Here is a 22,451-nt window from a genome sequence, read left to right on the forward strand (position 1 = left end):
TCCAGATAGATAGATGATTCCTCAAAGAATAGGTCCAGAATAGATCTTGAATGGATGGAAAAATCAAGACCCAGAAATCATTCGATTTCCAGTCTTTTAAAGTTGGCATGAGATGGGTGTTCTGAGACACCAGCCAATCATTTGGGATTGACCCAAAATGTAACTTCATTGGCAGTTGTCCTTAGAAAAAGGCGTGTCCTTGATCTTCAAAGAATTGTTGTTCACGCCTTGGATAAGGCTGTCCATCAAATATCTTCTTAAAAGGTAACTTAAGAAAAGTCTCCTTTATTAATAACTCTACTGTGCTCCTTCCTTTCTCTATAAAACCTGCATATTCATGTTGCCCACAAAAAGATGAATAACTCCATACCTTATTATATATGGCTATTCAGAGCCTGATTAACACAAATTATATTTGGTTATAAAGTACTATTTGTTCATTTTAAATTGTAACTTATTCTTTACAGATTTAACCATGTATGTGCCAAATGTCATTGTAAGGCACAAAACAAATATATTCAATCCTTAATATCATACCGACAGTTATCAAAATACAATTTGACAGACAGCAATCATCACGATGTGTATAGTGTTTGGTATTGTAGTTTAAGAAATGTATGAACAAAACGTTAGTGTCAATCTTGTATTTAGAAAGTTTTAGGAAAACTATATATACTCATCTAAACATTTTAAAGGTTTGCTGACTGGCAAAGCTAATTCAAAGACATTCTCTAACCCACTTAGAGTTACTCATAAATTTCAATAGACATTTTAGACCTGGGCTAGAGACAGCCATTTTATCAGAGTCTGACCATTTAGAAAAACAGACACACTTTCTTGAGACACTTGGCCTGGTATACTTATCTAATCAACACAAACTTTTCTTTTCATTTCATCCTGGCCCTGGCTAGCAGATCTGCAGACTGCTTTCTCAGTTTCTTTTGAAGCTTGCATTTTAAGTTGGGTGAGGGGAGATGAGAGAAAGAATGCAGGAAGAACTCAGCACATACACACAAAAATATAGAATGATATTAGAATATGTCAAATACATACATTTCCCCTGCACACTTTTAGAAGGGTTGAAGAAGGATTAGAAAGAATAATAATAATAATGTAAAGAATGATCTGATATAGCAGCTTATAGTACATTTAGAAATACTGAACAACATTCTCAAAGGAACTTTGTAAACTCAATTGATTATTATTTCTAATGAAAGCTCAGACAATGCGACAGTGAAGAGAATTAATTCAGTTGTATGTTTCTAATGTTAGCACTCCTCACCTACTTCCAAATACACTGACCCATAACATCATGTTCAGATTGCAGAGGGGATGGCTTATATTGAGCAGAAGAACTACATCCATCGGGATCTGAGAGCTGCTAATATTCTGGTATCCAAGTCTCTAGTGTGCAAGATAGCTGACTTCGGGCTGGCCCGAATCATCGAAGACAACGAGTACACGGCCAGAGAAGGTAAGTTAGGAGAGCTGTGCCATAAAAAACAACTTACCAGATCTCGTTTTGTCAGTCAAATGGCTAACATTTCATCGTCATTCGATAAACAACACGTCCAGTGATCATCTAGAAAGGGCTTTATATCTTACCTCAATCCATTCGTCCCCACTGTACATCAGAATTTGCCTTCTCCTCCCCAGCCTCCACCAGGTTTTTGGCCTTGTCTAAAGGGAGGGCAATTATCCTGCCCCCCTGCCCATGGCTTCCCTACAGCCAGCCTCTCCACTATCAGCAAACTAAATTATGGGCAGGGGTACCTTGAAGAGCAAGGCCAAAAGCCAAAGATGTAATGAAAATGTGTAGAACGTTGTATTTGTTGTCTAAGCTTTGATAAAGCTTGTTCCCTATCGCATGAGTTTTCCTGACTGAGCCAGCTTTGTAACGTCAATGCTTTCATGTTTTCAGGAGCAAAGTTTCCCATCAAATGGACAGCTCCTGAAGCCATTAACTACGGCTCTTTCACGATCAAATCCGATGTCTGGTCCTTTGGCATCCTCCTAACAGAAATCATCACCTACGGTCGCACTCCTTATCCAGGTCTGTACATCACAGAGTTAATGCATTAAACACCAGCGCTACTGTTTCTCCATTAATGAATTGTCAGTGGAGACAGCCTACATAGTATTGCACCTCCAGCCTTCTAAGTCTGCCATGATGCGCCTATCATTTAGGGACAGGTTGATTGGGGTTATTTTCTTGTGCTGTACAGTATTAATGTTACACAATGATTGTGGTTTGATTTATAACAGTAAAATGTGTGTTGTACTGCAGGAGGGTGTTGGTGAAAGTGTCAGAGAAATTGCTTTTGAGCAAAAAAACACAATTCTGGCTTTCCTTTGTTCGAGAAATCTAACAAGGTGTTCAGGAAGTTATGCACTGTAGAATGAATAGCTTTGTAGTAGCAGTGTGTGTTCTGAACACACCTTTTATAACTCAATAGACTTTGTAGAACTCGTACTTGTGTGTTTCACGATAGCAATCGTGGCAGTCAGAGTAATTGCATGCAAATACAGTTTTTGATATTATTCATTAATGGATTTGTTTTGAATCTTTTATTTCCATTTTGTTTAAGTCCCATAGGCTTATGTAGTACTTTTCATTTTAGTTTAGCTATTTATTTGTTTCTTAGGAGATGCCCTTATCCAGGGCGACTTAGAAGCGTTACAAAATATCACATTGTAACGTACCACAGTTCAGAATATCACATTACAGACAAGAGCAGTTGTAAAGTACAATCAAATCAGTAGCAAAAGATCAAAATCAAATAAGATAAAAAAAAAAAAATAGAGAATACTGTAAATAATTACATGTAAGAACAGGTTCGACTAAGAGCAGTTAACTTATATTAAAACTATCCGGGAGAGTTTGGGAAAGGCTCTCTGCGTGGAGCGCAGGATGCATCCTATAGCCTGGAGGTCACCAGTTCAAGTCCAGGCTACCACTGCCGACTGTGGATGAAAGCTCCCATGGGGCGGCGCACAATTGGCTGAGCAGTGCCAGGGTGGGGAGGGCTTAGGTCGGCCAGGGAGTCCTCAGCTCACCACGCACAAGCGACCCCTGTGGACTGGCCAGGCACCTACGGGCTTGCCTGTAAGCTCCCCAGAGCTGCGTTGTACTCCGACACTGTAGCTCTGAGGTGGCTGTTTGTCTTTGCCACTCCTGAGTCACTGGTAGCAGTGAGCTGAGCCTAAAATAGTACAATTGGCTATTTCAAATTGGGAGAAAATGGGGTAAAAATCAATTGGCGACTACTAAATTATATATATTAAAATAAATAAATAAATTGCTTATATGAGTGAAGTCCAGTATGAGCAGGTAGTAAGTACAATGAATAGATGAGAATGATTTCAAATAAGAGCAATTACAAAAAAAATGTGAACACGGATACCTATAAGAGTAAAGTCAAATACAAGATACAGGAAGTAGTTATAATTAAGAGCAGTAGTAGTACAGCAAGGTATGGAGCAGGTCAGTGCAACTACAAGCTGATGCAAGTACTGGTACAAATGGGTGCCATAGTCCAGTATAGTCGAGAGTTGTGGTATTTACAGATGCTGTCTGAACAGGTGTGTCTTGAGCAGACCTGATATCCGTGGGAAAGTCATTCCACCACTGAGGATCAAGGGTGGAGAAGGAGTGGGCAATGGAAGCAGGGGATTGGAGGGGGATACAGCTAATCTGATAATTCAGAGGGTTGTTGTCCTGCTGGTACCCTTATTTCCTTATATAAATTTAACCGCTGTACTTTTGCACTGTTTTTTTGCAGTTTTGCCCTGCTTTTCCTGTGGTTATACTATGCATTAACTATAATTTGCCCTGGCTTGCTATGTTTATTAATATCCTTTACCTTGCTATTCTTTACAATGCTTAGGTATGATTTACCATGTTTTGACTACCATGCTTTCACTTGCTGTTCTTTGCAATGCTTACCTATGCTTTACCATGTGTTTTCTATGCTTGATTGTTCTAGTCAATCCCTGAGCCAGATGTTTTTTCCTCTCTCAGGGATGTCAAACCCTGAGGTGATCCGGTCCCTGGAGCGCGGGTACCGCATGCCACAGCCAGAAGCTTGCCCCAAGGAGCTCTATGAGATCATGCTGAAGTGCTGGAAGAACAGACCTGAAGACCGCCCCACCTTCGAGTACCAGCAGAGTGTGCTGGAGGACTTCTACACTGCCACTGAGAGCCAGTACCAACAGCAGCCTTGACGGGGAGAGCAGGACACCGAACGGAAAGGAATACTTGCTGGTGGGAGGAGAGGGCTACAGTAACTAACTGATAACCACAGCACACAGTGTGCACCACTTTCTAATAAGAGAGAGTCAATACAAATAAAAGAAAATGTCAAAGGTTCCTAGCTTTAGGAAGTGTTTAAAAAATTTTAAAAAATTACAAATATTTATTCTTTATTAGTTTTATGAAAATAATTTGTTGTAGACTATTGCTAAAAATGACTAACAAACTGCATTTGATCCCTGAATATATTAGTTAAAGCCTAAGTGGAAAAACAAGTTAACTGAAGGGATGTTTTGTGCAGTTTATTTATTTATTTTTTTTATTATTATTATTTTTTCTTGTTTCTTGTCTGAGGTAAAAAAAAAATTAAAAACAAAACAACAATAGAAAAAAACAATTTTAAATCAATCAAACATAAACACTGGCAAGTAACCCATCAAAAGATACAGGGTTAGATCCCCAAAGCCAGTTGCTCCAAATCATCATAAGCACAATTTTATAGAAAGAAAAAATGCATTCGATAAAGTTAACAATCCATTTGTTTTAGTGTTGTAATTGCTGTTTCTGCCTCACAGACGAAAATGTGCGCTAAGGGCAAATTTGCAGTATGTAGCTTTGAGAAGCTAGCTCATAGTTGTTTAATATATATTTTTTTTTACTTAAGAGGTGCACTGTTAAACCTGGCTACAAACCTGCATTCAAACTGTTTAAGCACTAATCCTCTCAGGGAAAGGCCTCACTGTGTGTGTGTGTGTGTGTGTGTGTGTGTGTGTGTGTGTGTGTGTGTGTGTGTGTGTGTGTGTGTGTGTGTGAGAGAGAGAGAGAGAGAGAGAGAGAGAGAGGTGTGTGTCAGATCACAGTGCCAGCAGATCTCAGTTTTTATTAAGAATGAAAATTCAGAGATTAGGGGAATTATTGGAATGGATTTTTAAGTCGCTTCTGAAAAGTGAAAACATGAAGCCTGAGTCTTGGCGCTAGAGAAAACATTTAGTAAAACTGTTCCTTTTGTGCTTCACTTAAAGACAGCTCTGTAAATATCTATCTCAGTTCAAAGGTATGTATTTCTTCATTTCAAGTAATTTTAGCAGGATAGCTCCCTGCAGATTCAATTCGGTACAATGATATCGGAATTGTCCCACCCCAGTGGACTGGGGCTACACCAAGCTTTGTTTTAATTTTACTGTACATTGTGCTCAGTCAAGCGGTAACCTGAGGAAGAAATGTAATGTCAAGGGAATCAATTCAATACACATGGTGGCCAAATTGAGGTTCACTGGGATATAGAAAATACAGGACTCTGGACACCAGGGCTTACTATATGCTTAATTTTAACGGTGTTTATTTTTTAGTTTCCATTTTGAATGTTACTGTAGCTCAAGTTTTCAGCATTTTAAAATGGCAGCTGGTTACTGAACTATTCACTGGTATGTGTATTAAGGGCTAGGTTGTAGGAATGTGACTCTAAATATTTGTACCCTCTTGTTTCTAAGTATGGCCTATATTAGGCCAAGATGCTTCGAAATTGTGAATTACGAGAACTGAGCAAGCTTGGGTACCCGAGTTACAACCTCTATTTTACATGATGTGAGTGATGAAGTCACAGGTCGTTGCTGGTCTCTTGGTCCAGAGAACCTCATGGTTGAAGGCCATGGGGATAGCCTTCTTCATCGGTCATAACATCCATCGGCCACCAGGGGGAGTCCACCACACATGAGAAAGTCTTGGTAACAGGAAAATAAGGATTGTCAATCCATATGAGTATGAAGTTTATGAATATGTTTTTTTTTTTATGATTTAACAGCTGTCAGTTTGTATTATAATATAGCTTAACAGATCAACAAGTAAATAAGATCATAAAATACTGTATAGTGTGTGGCCCTTATACATAAATAATGCCCAATGAAGATTTTTACATTTTACACAAATTCCATATGAAGAAGCTTACTGTGCACCTCTATCATTGCATTATTGTTATAGTTGTTATTATTTTATTGTTGTTGTTATAATTGTTATACATACATTAATTGAAAAGACCTTGCACCCTGTTGCTCTTGACAACTACAATGTTGTTACTCTTCAAATCTAGAGGTTCTTTTAGCAAACTAATACTGTTCTGTGCATGTATTCTGCAAGCAGCACCAGCAGTTATATTTAGGCTATGGGACGCAGAGCTGCAATATTTTCCTGCAATCAGGGCAGTGGATAACATTTATTGTGCCTTATTTTTTTCATTTTTTTTTTTCATTATTTATTCTATTTGACAGATTATACTACTGTACTAGGTTTAGTGATATTTTAAACCCTTTCCATAATCAATAGGCAGTATCATAGACAGCCAGGACAAATACTTCACATATACCATTACATATAGCAACAAATGCCACTGAGATTGTCAGTCTTACCCCCTCTTCCCTTTTATGACGTCTCCAGTAGCTGGGTTTTGCAGCTAAGACACCTGGATTTGTATCATCTTTCTGTTGCTCAATCCAGCTGGCTGCTGTCTTGCTTGCTTTCTTTGATTCATGTGTTCTTAAGAATTCACGTGATAGTCATATCAAGTCATATCAGGAATGCTGGCGGCTCAAATCAAATTTAAAAACATATTTTTGAGCTGCAGATTGGCCAAATAAAATCTGGGCTAGAGCCAATGTCATTACAAGCTGCTGCCCTGTACTCTTCACGTCTGCTCCTGTGCCGTTTGATCATTTTTATTTCACATTTTGGAATAAGCCATTAGTTAAATATCAATAGAGATAAATTAGCATGCCCTCCGTCTTATGAGAAAACTGCAAAAGGGCTCATGGCCAAAAAAATGTTGAGGACCACTGGCATAAAGTCATCACTCAGAAGACTGCGGGAATTGGAAGTGTAGATACAGGAAAATGCATCTTTTAAATATTACACAATTTATATAAAAGATGCCTATTCCAGAGCAAACTAATATGTTAAGTAAAAGATAACACACACACATTATACATATACACCTGTATGTTCATTGAATCCCCCCAAAAAGATGGGGTAAAGATTATATGTGTTATGATCCTTTTTATATGTATTTTGAATTTTTATGGTACTTTTTAGATTTGCTTATTAAAAAAAAAAAAAGAAAAACATGACTTCAATGGTGTGATCGTGGTGTGTGTTTAAATTGAATTTACATGCATTCTCTTTAAGGGAACAAGCATAAAGGGCAACGCAGATCCTGTAACAGGTCCACTGAATAACTAGGCAGAAACTGATATACAGTATATGTGAAAGTGGATCCGAACTGTTGAATAGGAAAACAAATATTGATGATGATGATTATTATTATTATTATTATTATTGAATCCACACAAAAAAATGATTTATTACTGCAGGCATCTTCCTTCTAGTAGGATAAGTAAGTCATTGGCATCAGTCATTAACAATTCCCCTGTACTGTAACAGTCATTTTGGTGGATTAAGTTATTTACTTATTAACAATAAAATGTTTCATATTGCTGCATGTCACATGAAAATCACAACATGCTCAATAAAACATTAAGCTTGTCAAAAACCGTTCAATACAAAAAAAAAAAAGTCCCATAGTTAGGGCATGCAGACCCACTTCTGATTCTGTGAAACTTGTTTAAACTGACACCTGTATAACGAATACACCTAGTCTAAAAGATAAACCACAAACCAGCAATTGTGCAATGTGAAGTATTTGAGTTCATAAAGTACAATATATCGGAAGGATTTTTTTTTTATTATTTTATTTTTGCATTGACATGTCAATTCCATAATGTTACGGCATAGGTGGAGATTAGGGGGACCAAGATTGTGAAACTGTATAGTTAAAATACATATATATATATATATATATATATATATATATATATATATATATATATATATATATATATATATATATATATATATAAATGGGCAAGACAAAAGATTTAAGTGCCTTTGAACGGGGTATGGTAGTAAGTGCCAGGCGCGCCGGTTTGAGTTTGTCAAGAACCGCAACACTGCTGGATTTTTCACGCTCGGCAGTTTCCCGTGTGTATCAAGGATGGTCCACCAGCAAAATGACATCCATTGATGAAAGAGGCCAAAAGAGGCTGACACGAATTGTGCAGAGGAACAGACGGGCTACAGTTAGTCAACTGACAGTCCAGTACACATTGTTGCCGAAAGACCCATAAAAGAATGCACAACTCGTTGTACCTTGACAGGAATGGGGTATGGCAGCCGATGACCCAACAGAGTTCCACTTCTTTCAGCAAAACACAAGAAATTGCGGTTACAGTGGGCTAAGGAACGAAAACACTAGACACTGGAGGATTGGAAAAACATTGCCTAGTCTGATGAATCCCAGTTCCTGCTGTTTCACGTGATGGGAGGATTAGGGTATAGAGAAAACCACATGAGTACATGCATCCATCATGCCGTGTGTCAACATTGCAGGCTGGTGGTGGTGGTGTGATGGTGTGGGGTGTGTTTTCATGGCACACATTGTGCCCTTGATAAAAGTGGAGCAACGTTTGAATGCCACAGGATATCTGAACATCATTGCCAATGGATTTTTTCAGCAGGATAATGCCCCATGCCACAAGGCTAGGATTGTCCAGGAATGGTTCCATGAATGAGACAGTGAATTCAGCTTACTGCAGTGGCCTGCCCAGTCACCAGATCTCAATCCAATTGAGCATCTGTGGGATGAGATGGAACGAGCTATTCGGAGTAGAGATCCACTACCAGCCAACTTGACACAACTGTGGGAAGCATTGGAGTCAACATGGGTCTGCATCCATGTGTAAAGTAAACCTTGGCTTTATTTTAAGATTATTATTATTATTATTATTATTATTATTATTATTATTATTATTATTATTATTATTATTTTTATTATTATTATTTTGATAGAGCGGTGTTGCTCGAGCTCAACTGCTTAGCCCCCTGTTCTCCACCTATGATAAAATATGTGATTTCGGTGGGATATTCTTATTTTTATGCGTTTCTGCAATTGTGACTGAGCAAGGTTGACACGTCCAGCAGTACAGCATGACTGTGTAGGTAAGAGATGCAATAATATTATAATTATAATTGAGATTATTGTTTCCTTAACCGACGTATTGGGCTATGCACTAAACATTAAACATCACTTAAATCGTTTTTTTCTTACTAAAGGCACCAATGCAAATTAGTAGCCCGTGGGTGACAGAGATTATAGTAATTATTCGGTTTTTATTCTGTGTAAACACCACAACAACTGGGCACTGCACTTATGTCAACACTTAAAAGCAGAGATGTATCGTTAACGCTTTTTTACGCAAGCGACCGTGACTCGTCGCTTGAAGTTCAACTAGAAGCTCGCCGTTTCATTTGTTATCACTACTTCCGTCGACGTCACGAGTGACACGTGTATCCAAGATGGCGGCGGCGGTAGTGATGGTGAGTCCAAATTGTTTTCTTAATGTATTTTTTGTAATCGTTGTTCCTACATACTGTTTATAATAGTTAGGAGTAAAAATAGCCTCGCCATTGCATAAAATAACACGATAATATGTATTATTAGTCTTGACTGTTTGACGCAAAAGGCCGACCAGTCTCTTGTTTCCTGTTGATCAGCAAGCACGTAAATAATAATTACAATGTAAGAGTAATACATTTTTTGTGATGTATATTGCAAATATGCATCGGTATATTTTATTATTGTAAGGTGTGAATGAGAATTCGCGGTTTAGAATACCAGTAATTAATATGCAACTCTGTATATCTTGCCGGGTTGTGATTTTTGTCTACATTTGTTTTATCTGTACTCGTGAAAATACCAACGTCTCTTTGTAAAGCTGACATGCCTAAATAAAACAGGAACAACATTTCGTAAGCTGTATTTTATATTGTACACTGCTGCCATTACATTACAGATTTCCGAGTTCCCCGATACGGAATATAACGATTCGTGTTTTTAACAGTGTCAGTCGGTATTGAACGTGTAATCTACTGTAGTGTGGGACATTCGTTATCTTTAAAAAATATATATATATAAAAAATACAAGAACGAATACCGTACAAATAAATATCAGTCGTCTTAAAGCAAACATACTAGCAAATAGGGCTTTCTTACAGGTTAAATTGTAACCTATGATCTTGCCTCTGAATCAACACCATAAGCCAGTCTTAATTGCCCAGGCTCTGTCAAATGTCTGTAGGGCAATAGAGAATCTCATACTCTAACAAGACAACTTGTAGATATCATTTATTTAATATCGCTAAGTGCCTATGATTGAAGTATACAGTAGTAGTTGATGCTAAGATATTTGCTCTGAAATGAATGCAAAGGAATAGCTGTAAAGACATCTGCAAGTTTAATTAGGCTTAAAAAAAAAGCTTTAGCACAGGTATGTCCCAACAATTTGGAACTGGCAATGCCTGTTAGCAGCCAGCAGAAGGCTTTCCTACAATACCTCAACACCTGGACCAAGATTTGCTTTTGATATACAGATATATATGATTGATACATAATGATGTACTCATTGACGCATTCCAGTACGCATATCTAAGTGTTGTACCTTAAATGTTAATACTTTGTTAAATTTACCACTGGCAACTTGGAGGGAGAGCGAAAAAAGCATGTCAAATTCTTGTTCAACTTGCTGAAGATATTGAGTGTTGTCTTGGGTATACAGTGGCTGTGTCCGTCCGCCTGCCTGTATGTCGCACTTAGATTTTTTCATATTTCTAGAGAATACTTTATGCAATTGTGATGAAACTTGAAAAAGGCATTCTTTAGCACAAGTTTAGGTCTATCAGAGTCTTTGTCATTATGTCACACTAAGATTTACATATGTCTAAAGAGAGGTTACATTTTATCTGGACAAACCAGTAGCGCAAGAGATGAAGACATTTGGCCTGTCTGTCAATTACATTTTTGCAAGAGCATGTGAATATAGATCATGGTGGTCTACTTTTATCATTTCATAAGTGGCTTTTATTTGTAGTGGTGGCAGGGGAAGAATGTCTTACAAAAGCAATTCAATGTTACTAACTAAGCGTTAGCTTCGCTGTCTGCTTGTAAAACACTTCCTGTGTACAAATCTCTATTGGTCTCAGTCTGTTACTTTGTAATTAACACTAGCAGTCTTTGCAAGATATGCTTTCAGTACACATCTCCTGCAAGTCATAGTTGGCTCTTTCTGTGCCGTCACTGTTGTGACTCCAGTTGTTAACTGAGTTTGTTGTTTGTCTTTTGAAAAGGGTGTACTGGCAAACAACTTTTGTTTTATTATTTTCAGGAAGCATTGACATTTATGGTGTTGTCCGTTCTTCATTCTGCCAATGCCTTTTATGTGCCAGGAGTTGCACCGATAGACTTCCACCAAAATGATCCTGTGGAAATCAAGGTAGGAAATGAATATACAATCAATAGTTAAACCAACAGCAAAGTGGCTAACTCATGCCGGGCTTGTAAATTGTCTAATGAAAACTAATAGGTAAGAAACATAAGTCTTTCAGTGAATATCTCTAATGGAATACAGGAGTGATTTGTAGAGCTCCACAATCCCATTATTGGTATAGTGCTCTCCTAGACACTCAGGTGAGGGTCATTGGTGTTGATTAGGCTGTTTTATCATTTGGTTAATTCCTTTTTTTTTTTTTTAACAAAACCAGCTTTTTGAACTTACTCAAGCAGCTTTCAAATGGTAAACTAGTTGAATCAACACCAGTGACCCTCATCTGGGTGTCCTCGCCAGCTTTCATTAGGGAGCTCTATGAAAATAATTGAATAATCGATTCACGCAGCTTTAGTGATTTGGCTAAAGGATGAAAATGCACACGCACAAAATAGTCCAGGATCGTATCTCTGTAGTGAATTAGGCTAAGCGTTTGTCTAACCCATGCTCTCTTATTTCTACAGGCTGTTAAATTGACTAGCTCACGGACACAGCTTCCCTATGAGTATTACTCACTGCCGTTCTGCCGGCCAGATAAAATAGTTTACAAAGCAGAAAACCTGGGTAAGTTTGGAGTTGTGTCATTCTCAAGGTCAGTTGTAAGTTTGTGCAAGTTGTATTGAAATCAATGGTATCTTCAGGTCCAGGGACCAGGTGTGCTACATTTACTAGCCATTTCAAGAGAATGTATATCCTGATTTCCTTTGAATGGATTATCATGAGAGAAACCCCTTTGTTATCTTAAAGGTGCAGCTGTAGGTAGGGTTGCAGGTGGAAATGTATTGTTAAAGGCAAAGTGGGTTAGTGCCTTCTGAGCAGTTTTCTTTCCTAAAGTGGAGCAAGAATACTGGTTGGTATCTTGAGACAGGATGCACAGCACATATAAACTTGCAGTTCCAGTAAAATAACTTTGAAAATTGCTTTGTTTTATGTGAAGTGAAAGATACCTATGACAAGCTGTGTAAAAAAATAAATAACTAATGTTTTAAGTTGTGATTGTGTAAAGACAAATCTGATTTTAAAACAAAATGCAGAAAATGAGTAGTGCAGACCTCGTGTTGACTAGCGTAGTTGTGTTCTGCAGGTGAGGTGTTGAGAGGAGATAGGATTGTCAACACTCCATTCAAGATGCTCATGAACAGTGATAAGAAGTGTGAGGTTCTCTGTGACCAGTCAAACAAACCTGAGAAACTGTCTCTGGAGAAGAGTAAGCTGGTTGCAGAGCGCATCAAAGAGGAGTATTACGTCCACCTGTAAGTGATAACACCAGATTATTCTTGAATACCTGTTGGTTCAGGTTTGGGATTTTAGGTTCCAAAATCTTTGTGCACTGTTGTGTTGCTTTTAGGGGTGCAGCAGTAAATTTTACAGAGCTTCGATTATATTTTGGTGAATCGATGCATCAAACTAGTACCCAGTTTTAAGTCTCCTGTTGCGGTTTACATTAAAACCGTGAGTGTGCTGCTTCTAGTGCTAGTACAGTAGATTTGTGCATTGCTAGGATACACACTTCAAGCTACATTACACATTGGCTAAGACAAATCACAAGTAGGCCAAGTATTCGTGATTTTTTTTTAATTAAAAAATTAAGGCAACACTTTTTTTTTTTTTTTTTTTTTAAATCTATTAAATCTGCCAATTGCCTTTTGTTTCAAAGCATGTTGTGTTTGGATTACATGGCAATACTATATAAAAAGAAGCTGAATTTAGTACGATAGTTAAATTAGTCAGGGTTTATGAGTTTAATTCAAATGCTTTGCTTTTGGACATAACATGTAAACAGTATTTAACAACCACAGTTCAGAAATTACTTCCGTTAAAATAGTTTTTTTTATTATTATTACGATGTTAATCTGATGCGGGCGCACAAGTATTCTTTTCAGTTGTTAAAGTGAGTCATTTGTATTTCTTTTTATGATTGGATGTGTTCTAATTTGAGTGCCAGTCATGCCTTTTTGTTTAACTATTATGCACAAATAGTTATTAGGTCTTCTGTTAAAAATAACATTTAACATCAATAAAACATCAATGCAACGATAACACTATGTAACACAATTTTTGTTCCTGGGTAATAAGGGTTATTTCCTAATTGCTTATGCCTCAAAAGTATAGAAAATGGCCATTATTCCCCACAGACTTTGCTTTTGTGACCAAGACAGAGATATTTTGAAATGTACCTATTTCCAATGAGAAAACGGTCTTTTTGTTCACATAAAGTCAGATAAAAACAACATATGAATCCAAGTTAACATGTATTTATACTAAAGTAATACAAAAATGACTATAAAAGATTTAGAAGTGAGTAGTTTTTTCGAGATTTACGATTATACTGTAAATCACTTTCACGAATCAGCCCCCAAATGTAGTCTCCCATCATGTTCTCGTTATACTGCCCTTGGGAGCGGCGTTCAAAGTCCAGTATATCCTGGTGGAAGCGCTCGCCTTGCTCCTCCGAGTACGCTCTCATGTTCTCCTTGAATTTATCAAGATGAGCATCAAGGATATAGACTTTGAGGGACATCCTACAGCCCATTGTGCCGTAGTTCTTCACCAGAGTCTCAACCAGCTCCACATAGTTTTCGGCCTTGTGATTGCCCAGGAAGCCCCGAACCACTGCGACAAAGCTGTTCCAAGCCGCTTTCTCCTTACTAGTGAGCTTCTTGGGGAATTCATTGCACTCCAGGATCTTCTTTATCTGTGGTCCGATGAAGACACCAGCTTTGACCTTTGCCTCAGACAGCTTAGGAAAGAAGTCTTGAAGGTACTTGAAGGCTGCCGACTCCTTATCTAGAGCTCTGACAAATTGTTTCATAAGGCCCAATTTGATGTGCAGTGGTGGCACCAGCACCTTCCGGGGGTTCACTAGTGGCTCCCACTTGACGTTGTTCCTCCCCACAGAGAACTCTGTCCGCTGTGGCCAGTCCTGCCTGTGGTAGTGCGCCTTGGTATCCCTGCTGTCCCAAAGGCAAAGATAGCAGGGAAACTTGGTAAAAACCACCCTGGAGACCCATCAGGAATGCCACCATTGCAGCCTCTTGATGCCATCTCAGAAAAATGCAGATATGTATCCACTTAGGCAGCTGGAACTAAACTGAACTGGTGGGCTTAAGGCCCCTGTATTTATACTACTATTTATATTACTGGAAAGTTCTAGAAGTTACTCCAAGTTTACTCAGCACTGAATCTGTCTGGAATGTTCTGGAAAATAGGTAAATTTCAAAATATCACTGTCCTGGTCACAAAAGCAAAGTTTTGGGGGAATAATAGCCATTTTCTATACTTTTGAGGCATAAGCAATTAGGAAATAACACTTACTACCCAGGAACCAAAAAAAAATTTAAAAATTGTTACACGGTGTTATCATTGATAAATGTCTATACGATAATCGAATACGAAATTAGGGTGCCAATTGCACCTCTAGTTGGTTTAATAAACATTGAGTTACAAAACTGCAGCTTTATATTTAAAAAACAAGCAACATATCTGTATTAATGATGGTTCAGCAGACTTCCATGCTCATACATTTTGATTCTTGCTCTATCCTTTTAATAGAATTGCTGACAATCTCCCTGTCGCTACACGGCTGGAGTTCAGCCCAGACCGGGATGGTGAGGAAGAGCAGAAGAAAGATGTTCAAAAGGATGTGCAGTTTGAACACGGGTATAGGCTTGGCTTCACAGACAACAACAAGGCAAGTGATCTCTGAGAGATAAACTGGAATATTTTGTATGGGAGTATAAAATTAGCATTTCATGGAGAAAGAAATGTAAAGCTCAACCATTGTTTGCACCGGAATACCTGGTATAAATAAATTTAATGTGGCACAGTGCACAGTATAACCTTAGTCAGTGTAATGACTTTCTCTGCTTGTGGAGTGAAAAAAATCCCAGTGGGGGAGATAACCCCCTCAAATGAGAGAGCAACCTCTTTTACTGTTGTTAATAGGGCCGTAGAGAATTGTTGCAGTAGTCAGGATGCTCCGTTGGCCAATTTATAGCTATTAAGCATTGTGATCGTTATTGCTGTGCTGAATTCTGTATTTAATTTTTCTCCTCCCCAGTTTTATCTGCACAACCACCTGTCGTTTATAATTTTTTACCACAAAGAGAAAGTAGAGCAGGGAGAGGAGCCCACCTTCAGGGTAGTGCGCTTTGAGGTTATGCCACAGAGTGTCAAGTGGGAAGGTAAAATCCAGCTGTTATCTGCAGCATTATCGTGATTCCACTTTTTGTGGCCCTGTGTAGATACTTTTATGATTTTGCATGCTGTATTTAAGTTGTACTGTGGATTTGTGAGCATTCCACTTGCGTTATTTTGGTAGATTAGTCAGTAATGCTAGTTCAACATTTTCTGTTTTGGTAGTGGCAGCTGCAAAGGAAACTGATCAAGAACATTTTAAGCAGCATTCAGAATCAGCCTTCCATGCAGGGCTAGTAGGTCATAGCTAGTGCATTAAAACCTGTATATGTGGTTACCAGCTTGTACCATCCAGTAAATCCTAAAACAGATGTTTTTCAATGTCAGCAAATGACAGGGCAAACTGGAATAAGCAGCATTAGATGGTTTACCCATCAGACCTTTTAATTTTACCCACACTGCACAACTGTTTTCCCCACCAGATCTAAAAGCTGATAAAGGTTTGTGTACGTTGCCTGAAGCCAGTGGCTCTGCTCCTCAAGAAATTGACCCCACCAGCGAAAACCAGGTTCTCTTCACCTATTCTGTTCACTGGGAGGTTAGTGCACTGCTGGAAATTTGCCTAGCATCAGTAAACAGTATGAAGAAACCAAGAGATGTTTTAGGAAGCTATTTGCTTATTGTGATGTGTCAGAATCATTTGGCCATTTTAAACTTCCATGGATAGGAGATACAGAAATAGCAGAATGAGCAGTGTTTGAATTTTGCTCTGTAGGAGAGTCTTGTCAAATGGGCGTCCCGTTGGGATACATACCTGACTATGAGTGACGTACAGATTCACTGGTTTTCCATTATCAACTCTGTGGTGGTCGTCTTCTTTCTTTCAGGTAAGAGGGATTTTTAGTGCACTTTCCATTCTTTGTCGGCTTCTTGTATTTGCTTGCTGTAAGTGTGCTGAAATACGATCAGGAATTTTAAAAAGTAAACTTGTGTTTGTAAGTGATTAACATTTTATTTTTAAATTATCAGAGGTGAGGCATTCAGTGTTCCTCCGTTTAACAGGCTATTTTCTTTCAGGCATTTTGAGTATGATCATCATTAGAACCCTAAGAAAGGACATTGCTAATTACAACAGAGAAGACGATATTGTAGGTGACATGTTCTCTTCTCGTTTTACTGAGTTTTTACATAAACATTTGCTATCCAACTAACAAGCTACATGTGATCCTGTGTTTAGTGATGAAGATTACATAGTTGCTATCAAGAATATATTAGTAGTTTTAAAAAGAAAATATTAAAAGCATGTAATAGTGTGTGTGTGTGTGTGTGTGTGTATTTTCTAGACATTCACAGTATACATGGACCTGTGTGTTTTGCATACTTCTTGTAAATAGTTGTGCTGCCTCACAGCCCAGAGAGCTAGACATGGTTTCAAGTTCTTCAGATGAACAATGGATTGTCTGTGAGACTAGTTTGTGTGTGGTGGTTGATGGTATGCGTTTACTGAACAGGAGGACACAATGGAGGAGTCTGGGTGGAAGAACGTCCATGGTGACGTGTTCCGTCCACCTCGCTATCCCATGATTCTCAGTTCCCTGCTGGGATCTGGTATTCAGCTCTTCTGTATGATACTCATAGTAATTTGTAAGTATTTATCATAATGTGTTTCCTTCCTAAGAATCACAGGGAACAGTGTTGTCAGATGAACAATATCAGATTGCCAATATCAATATTGCCAAATCTAGATGTGTAAAGTTGGTAGAGACCTATCCCAACAGACTCACAGCTGCAGTTGCTGCCGAAGGTGCTTCCAATTGTGATTTTTCAGTTTTGTATTTTTAATATATAATTTTTTCTCAATGAAAACTTTTTTCCCCTTAACAGAGTGGAGTATGGTTTGTTAGGGGAGTGGACACTTATCCAACCACGCTATTTCTACAATTTTTTTTTTCACTTGGAAGTTGTGGGGTAGGAGATATATATATGTAATTTTTTTTAATGCATTTTAATTCCAGACTATAAGGCAAAAAAAGTTGAACATTTTGAAAGGGGTGTAGACTTTCTAAAGGCACTGTATATATGAGACCGCATGTATTGTTGTAGTCCTTTGTTTATCAATACCTTTGTCAAAACAAGTCCTCCTCACAATAACAACTCTGCATCTCTCAAGGCGCTTTACACAATATAAAAAAGCTAAAGCAAAATAAATAAACCAGTCATAAAATCAGGACATAAACACAAAGCAAATTAGGCTATAAAAGCAAAGGGATAGCAGAGGACAACAAGAGACGCTCTTCTCTTAAGCAAATGCAAAACCGAACAGATAAGTCTAAACGTGAGACTGTGTTGCATTGATTCTCACTGCTGACCTTGACTGGGTTCAAACTACAAGTGCGAACGCCCATCTACTGTACCACCCAGTTCATGTGTTATATAATATTATTTTGTCCTGCTATTGCCAGTTGTTGCCATGCTGGGCATGCTGTCACCATCCAGCAGAGGAGCCTTGATGACAACCTCCTGCTTCCTCTTCATGTTCATGGGGTATGTGGTAAAGTGCTTTGTGAAATGAACTCCATGCCATTAGCTCTGAGCTGCCTTTCTTTAAATACTTTAATGCAATGTGATTACAAGGTAAAGCAACTTCAACAAATAAAAAAAAAAAAAAAAAAAAAAACCTGCTGATGTATATTTCTCTTTTATTTTCTCTCCAGTTTGTTCGGAGGTTATTTTGCTGGCCGTCTTTATCGTTCTCTAAAGGGTCACAGGTGGAAGAAAGGAGCATTCTGTGTAAGATTTTTTTTTTTTTGTACTTAAGCGCAAAAGCAAAAACTACAGATTCTCACAACCACTACTGATGGATGCTAAATACAGGATAGTACCCTTTTTATTTTATATGATGTCGTACGTGGGAGATCCTTTTTATTCTTTGTTATGTAGGCCTCACTCTAAACCTATTCATGTGCATCAGTACATGGTCTTGTTCCTCGTGTCTAATTTTCGTTCTCACTCTTTGCTTCCAGACCGCCACCCTGTACCCTGCAGTCGTGATTAGCATCTGTTTTGTTCTGAACTGCTTCATCTGGGGAGAGCACTCGTCTGGAGCGGTAAGATTATGTTCCAGTATTCAGTAATGGTTTCAACAAGGGAATTAGGCATGAGCTGAATGGGACCTTGCCTTATAAAACCTGTGTTAAACTAAAATCATTGCACAAGCTACTGTGTGTTTTATTTTTTTCTTTAATACTACATCATAAATATGAACGCTGTAGCAACCTCTTATGGTGGAGATTCCTTTTTATAGGCTAGTGCCACAGTACACAGTTTGATAACAGTTTTGTTTTCTCTTAAAGGTGCCTTTTGCTACCATGGTTGCCCTCCTGTGCATGTGGTTCGGTATCTCCATGCCCCTGGTCTATTTTGGCTACTATTTTGGGTTCCGCAAACAGCCTTATGATAACCCAGTCCGCACCAATCAAATTCCCCGGCAGATCCCAGAACAGAGATGGTATATGAACAAGTTTGTTGGGTAAGTTACATAGATTTTGAACTTTGCTCTGTTACAGTATATGTTGCTTGTAATTTTTTTTTTTTTTTTTTTTTTTATTTGATAAAGATCTAATCCTACTTTTTTTTTTTCTTTAGAATTCTTATGGCTGGTATCCTGCCCTTTGGTGCGATGTTTATAGAACTTTTCTTCATTTTCAGTGTAAGTTTATAAAGTAGTTGGTGTGTGTGAGACAAAAAAAAATTGCATTGTATCCTGTATGAAAGCATGTTTGTAATGGTATCTTGGCTTGCTTTTCTGTGTGTTAAGGATTATGTACCCGTTGGCACTAATATTGGGATGTTTAGTGTTTAATCTGGGGCTTTTAAACTGCCCATAGCTTTTGAAGCATTCTTCCATGTGTTTCCCTGTCGATTCTTTTGCAGGTAAGTTGTGATTGCTGTAATTGCTGCCTCCTACAGGATTTGATTGCACAATATAAGCAATGTTCTTGTTTCCCTCCTTTTTAGGCTATTTGGGAGAATCAATTTTATTACCTATTTGGGTTCCTGTTCCTAGTGTTCATCATCCTTGTTGTTTCCTGCTCTCAGATCAGTATTGTAATGGTTTATTTCCAACTCTGTGCAGAGGTAAGCAGTGCTCTAATAACTAGCTTTGTAATAATCAAATATTTTATTTTCTGACTAGTTAAAGTTTCCATTTTGTATTTTAAATTGATTGTTTTTCTATTTTGTGACTTTTATAACGGGGTCTGCCATCTGTTACAAGTTTAGTATATAAGTATGAATCTGTGTTACAGTTCTTTTTCTCAAGATTTATGGTTATTGCATTCATAAGTTTTATGTAAAATGTTTAGGAATTGGTTTGTCTCTTTTGAGGAGAGGTTTGCAACTTTAAAAATACTATTGCCTTTGTCTGTTTTAACCTCCTCTCTCTCTCTAGGATTATAGATGGTGGTGGAGAACATTCTTAGTTTCTGGAGGATCAGCTTTCTATGTTCTTATCTACGCTATATTTTATTTTGTGAATAAGGTACGTCACCTTTCAAAATTTCATTTAGACAATGTTAGTTAACCCACACCCTTGTGCTGTTTGCAGCCTTCATTGTGCTATGGGCTGCTAAAACCATGACGATTTGTTTAGCATGTGAGCCTTGAATATGTTTATTTAAAATCTAAATTACGCTAGTAATTGTGAAAACTGATTCTTACGATTATTTCCCCTGTACACACACATTGTATAATACACATAAATGTTGCAGTACTCTGAAAAAGTAATGTCATCTATTAGAGAGCTGATGTTCATGGATCTTAAGAAATGATGCCTAATCCTAATACCTGTGGACTTGTTGAGACACTTTCACCTTTTGTGTTTTTGACAGACTAGCCCTGTATTAAAATGGATCAGTAACAATTATTAATTTTTTCTTTTCTTTCCTGTTTCAGTTGGATATTGTAGAGTTCATTCCATCACTGCTTTATTTCGGATACACAGCTCTGATGGTCCTCTCCTTCTGGCTGTTAACAGGAACGATTGGTTTTTATGCTGCATATATGTTCATACGGAGAATCTACGCCGCTGTCAAAATAGACTGAGTGAATAACCCGAGCACAAACCTGTGCGTATACTTGCGTGTGAAGGGAGGACAGCCAGACAGGACCTCTTACTTAATTAAAATGCAAATTCAAAGTTTAATTCTTTTATTGCACAGATCATGGGCCACGTGGGATAAGGGGGTTTCAAGTTGGCAAAAGATATCATTTTAAATCTATTTTGTTTTATGACTGTTTTGAGTTAACAATTTACCATTTTACAAAAAAAAAAAAAAAAAAAAACTACACTGAAGCTACTCTTTTTCTAATTCTGATCAGAGATAACCTCTAGTGCCTGTTTGTTCCAGGTTTGTGGTCCGGTAATCTTTTGCAGTTGATCTGTACAGAGGCTCACATGGTTGTTCAGCTGTTAGACTAGCATGCAGGATGGGAAAAGAGGACAGATGTAAGGTTTGTCGCATTGTCTGCTGTACATGTTTCAATCCAAACAGACATTCAGCCAAATCTTATCCTTACAGTACATCAATTGAATGTTTTTACTTCAATACTGCTGTTCCAGTGGTAGCAAATACAAGTTAATATAGATTTTTAATTAAATAGGATTTACGTATAGAATATGTACAAAGTTTACTTGTGCCTGTTCTGAATCCACACCCTAAAAGCAGTCTCGACCCTCTTATAATTTTCATTTTAAAGCTTCAGGGCCATTGTTTCCCCGACACAACAGGAACCCTAAAACAAAAGTCTAAATCAATATGTGTTCTAAACATGTGATTTTGCTGCTGTTTCAAAATTTATTAATACATTTTTAAGTACCTAATGCTGCCAAAAAGGGTATGTAGGTTCTAAAGTTGAGAGCTATTCAGAATACATTTTGGGGTGTGGGGGGTGAGACCAAGGAATGCTTGTACGTAACACATATGAAATGTAAAACCAGTTCAGTATAATTCATAAGAGGTAGTAGCGTCATGTAGTCCTGCCTTGTGTATTGACAGAAGCACCTGAGGGTTTAAACAGGAATCTGAGAAATGTATGCAACATTTCCTAACAAAGACTTGGGAGGGTAATGCATGTGTATATTTTAAGCTGTTTTTTTTTTTTTTTCTCTCTGGCATACATGCATCTGAGCAAACTGATGTTACAAGTCATGTGCATATTTTTTTTGTTTTTGTCACTCCCAAACACATGGAACAGGATTAGCAATATGTCTGTAAACAGTGGTGTAAGCATTTATTGGTTCAGCTTCTGCATTTCTTTTTGTACAATATAATAAAGTTTGTTACCATATGTGGCTTTCAGGCTTGGTTCTGAACATCAAAATCTCTGCAAAAACCTCTCAAGTGCAAGACCCAGGTGTTTTCTACCTACAGCACATGGTTCACAGATTTCAAAGGGAATGTAGAAATAGGCAAGTGTATGTCAACAGCCACACCAGCTTGCTTGTACCTTAAGTCATTGTCTAAATGGGATACAAGTGTTGGCTAATTGCCAGTAGTTATGTTTCAACCAAGTTATTTAGGGTGTACCTGCTCTTTCCCCGCATTCCCGAATGTGTGATCGGCTCAGCATATCTGTTT

The 22,451-nt window shown here is 37.9% G+C and overlaps 2 protein-coding genes across 5 annotated transcripts in view; both read left to right on the forward strand.

The window, feature by feature from the left end:
- LOC121319271 (tyrosine-protein kinase HCK-like) overlaps window positions 1-7,679 on the forward strand; it is a 30,904-nt gene extending 23,225 nt beyond the window's left edge. For all 4 annotated transcript variants that reach the window (XM_041256527.1, XM_041256526.1, XM_041256525.1 and 1 more), the window contains 3 exons: window positions 1,321-1,474; window positions 1,922-2,053; window positions 4,022-7,679. In XM_041256527.1, coding sequence (XP_041112461.1) covers window positions 1,321-1,474; window positions 1,922-2,053; window positions 4,022-4,224 — 489 coding nt within the window. In that variant the 3' untranslated portion in view covers window positions 4,225-7,679. The remainder of the gene's footprint in view (window positions 1-1,320; window positions 1,475-1,921; window positions 2,054-4,021) is intronic.
- Window positions 7,680-9,627: 1,948 nt separating this feature from the next.
- LOC121319273 (transmembrane 9 superfamily member 4-like) lies at window positions 9,628-22,161 on the forward strand. Its single transcript, XM_041256529.1, has 18 exons — window positions 9,628-9,673; window positions 11,518-11,625; window positions 12,141-12,240; window positions 12,761-12,929; window positions 15,229-15,367; window positions 15,737-15,860; window positions 16,296-16,411; window positions 16,589-16,700; window positions 16,891-16,961; window positions 17,325-17,457; window positions 18,276-18,357; window positions 18,528-18,603; window positions 18,837-18,920; window positions 19,167-19,342; window positions 19,459-19,522; window positions 19,831-19,950; window positions 20,264-20,353; window positions 20,767-22,161. The coding sequence occupies exons 1-18, from the start codon at window positions 9,653-9,655 to the stop codon at window positions 20,914-20,916; spliced, it is 1,935 nt and encodes a 644-aa protein (XP_041112463.1). The 5' UTR covers window positions 9,628-9,652; the 3' UTR covers window positions 20,917-22,161.
- The last annotated feature ends 290 nt before the right edge of the window (window positions 22,162-22,451 follow it).

This window comes from Polyodon spathula, chromosome 8 (genome assembly GCF_017654505.1).
Source record: "Polyodon spathula isolate WHYD16114869_AA chromosome 8, ASM1765450v1, whole genome shotgun sequence".
NCBI lineage: Eukaryota > Metazoa > Chordata > Actinopteri > Acipenseriformes > Polyodontidae > Polyodon > Polyodon spathula.

Coding starts and splice junctions, on each gene's coding strand:
- LOC121319273 (XM_041256529.1), top strand. CDS start 9,653: ATGGCGGCGGCGGTAGTGATG. Junction 11,626..12,140: donor ATGATCCTGTGGAAATCAAG/GTAGGAAATGAA, acceptor TTATTTCTACAG/GCTGTTAAATTGACTAGCTC. Junction 17,458..18,275: donor TATGATACTCATAGTAATTT/GTAAGTATTTAT, acceptor TGCTATTGCCAG/TTGTTGCCATGCTGGGCATG.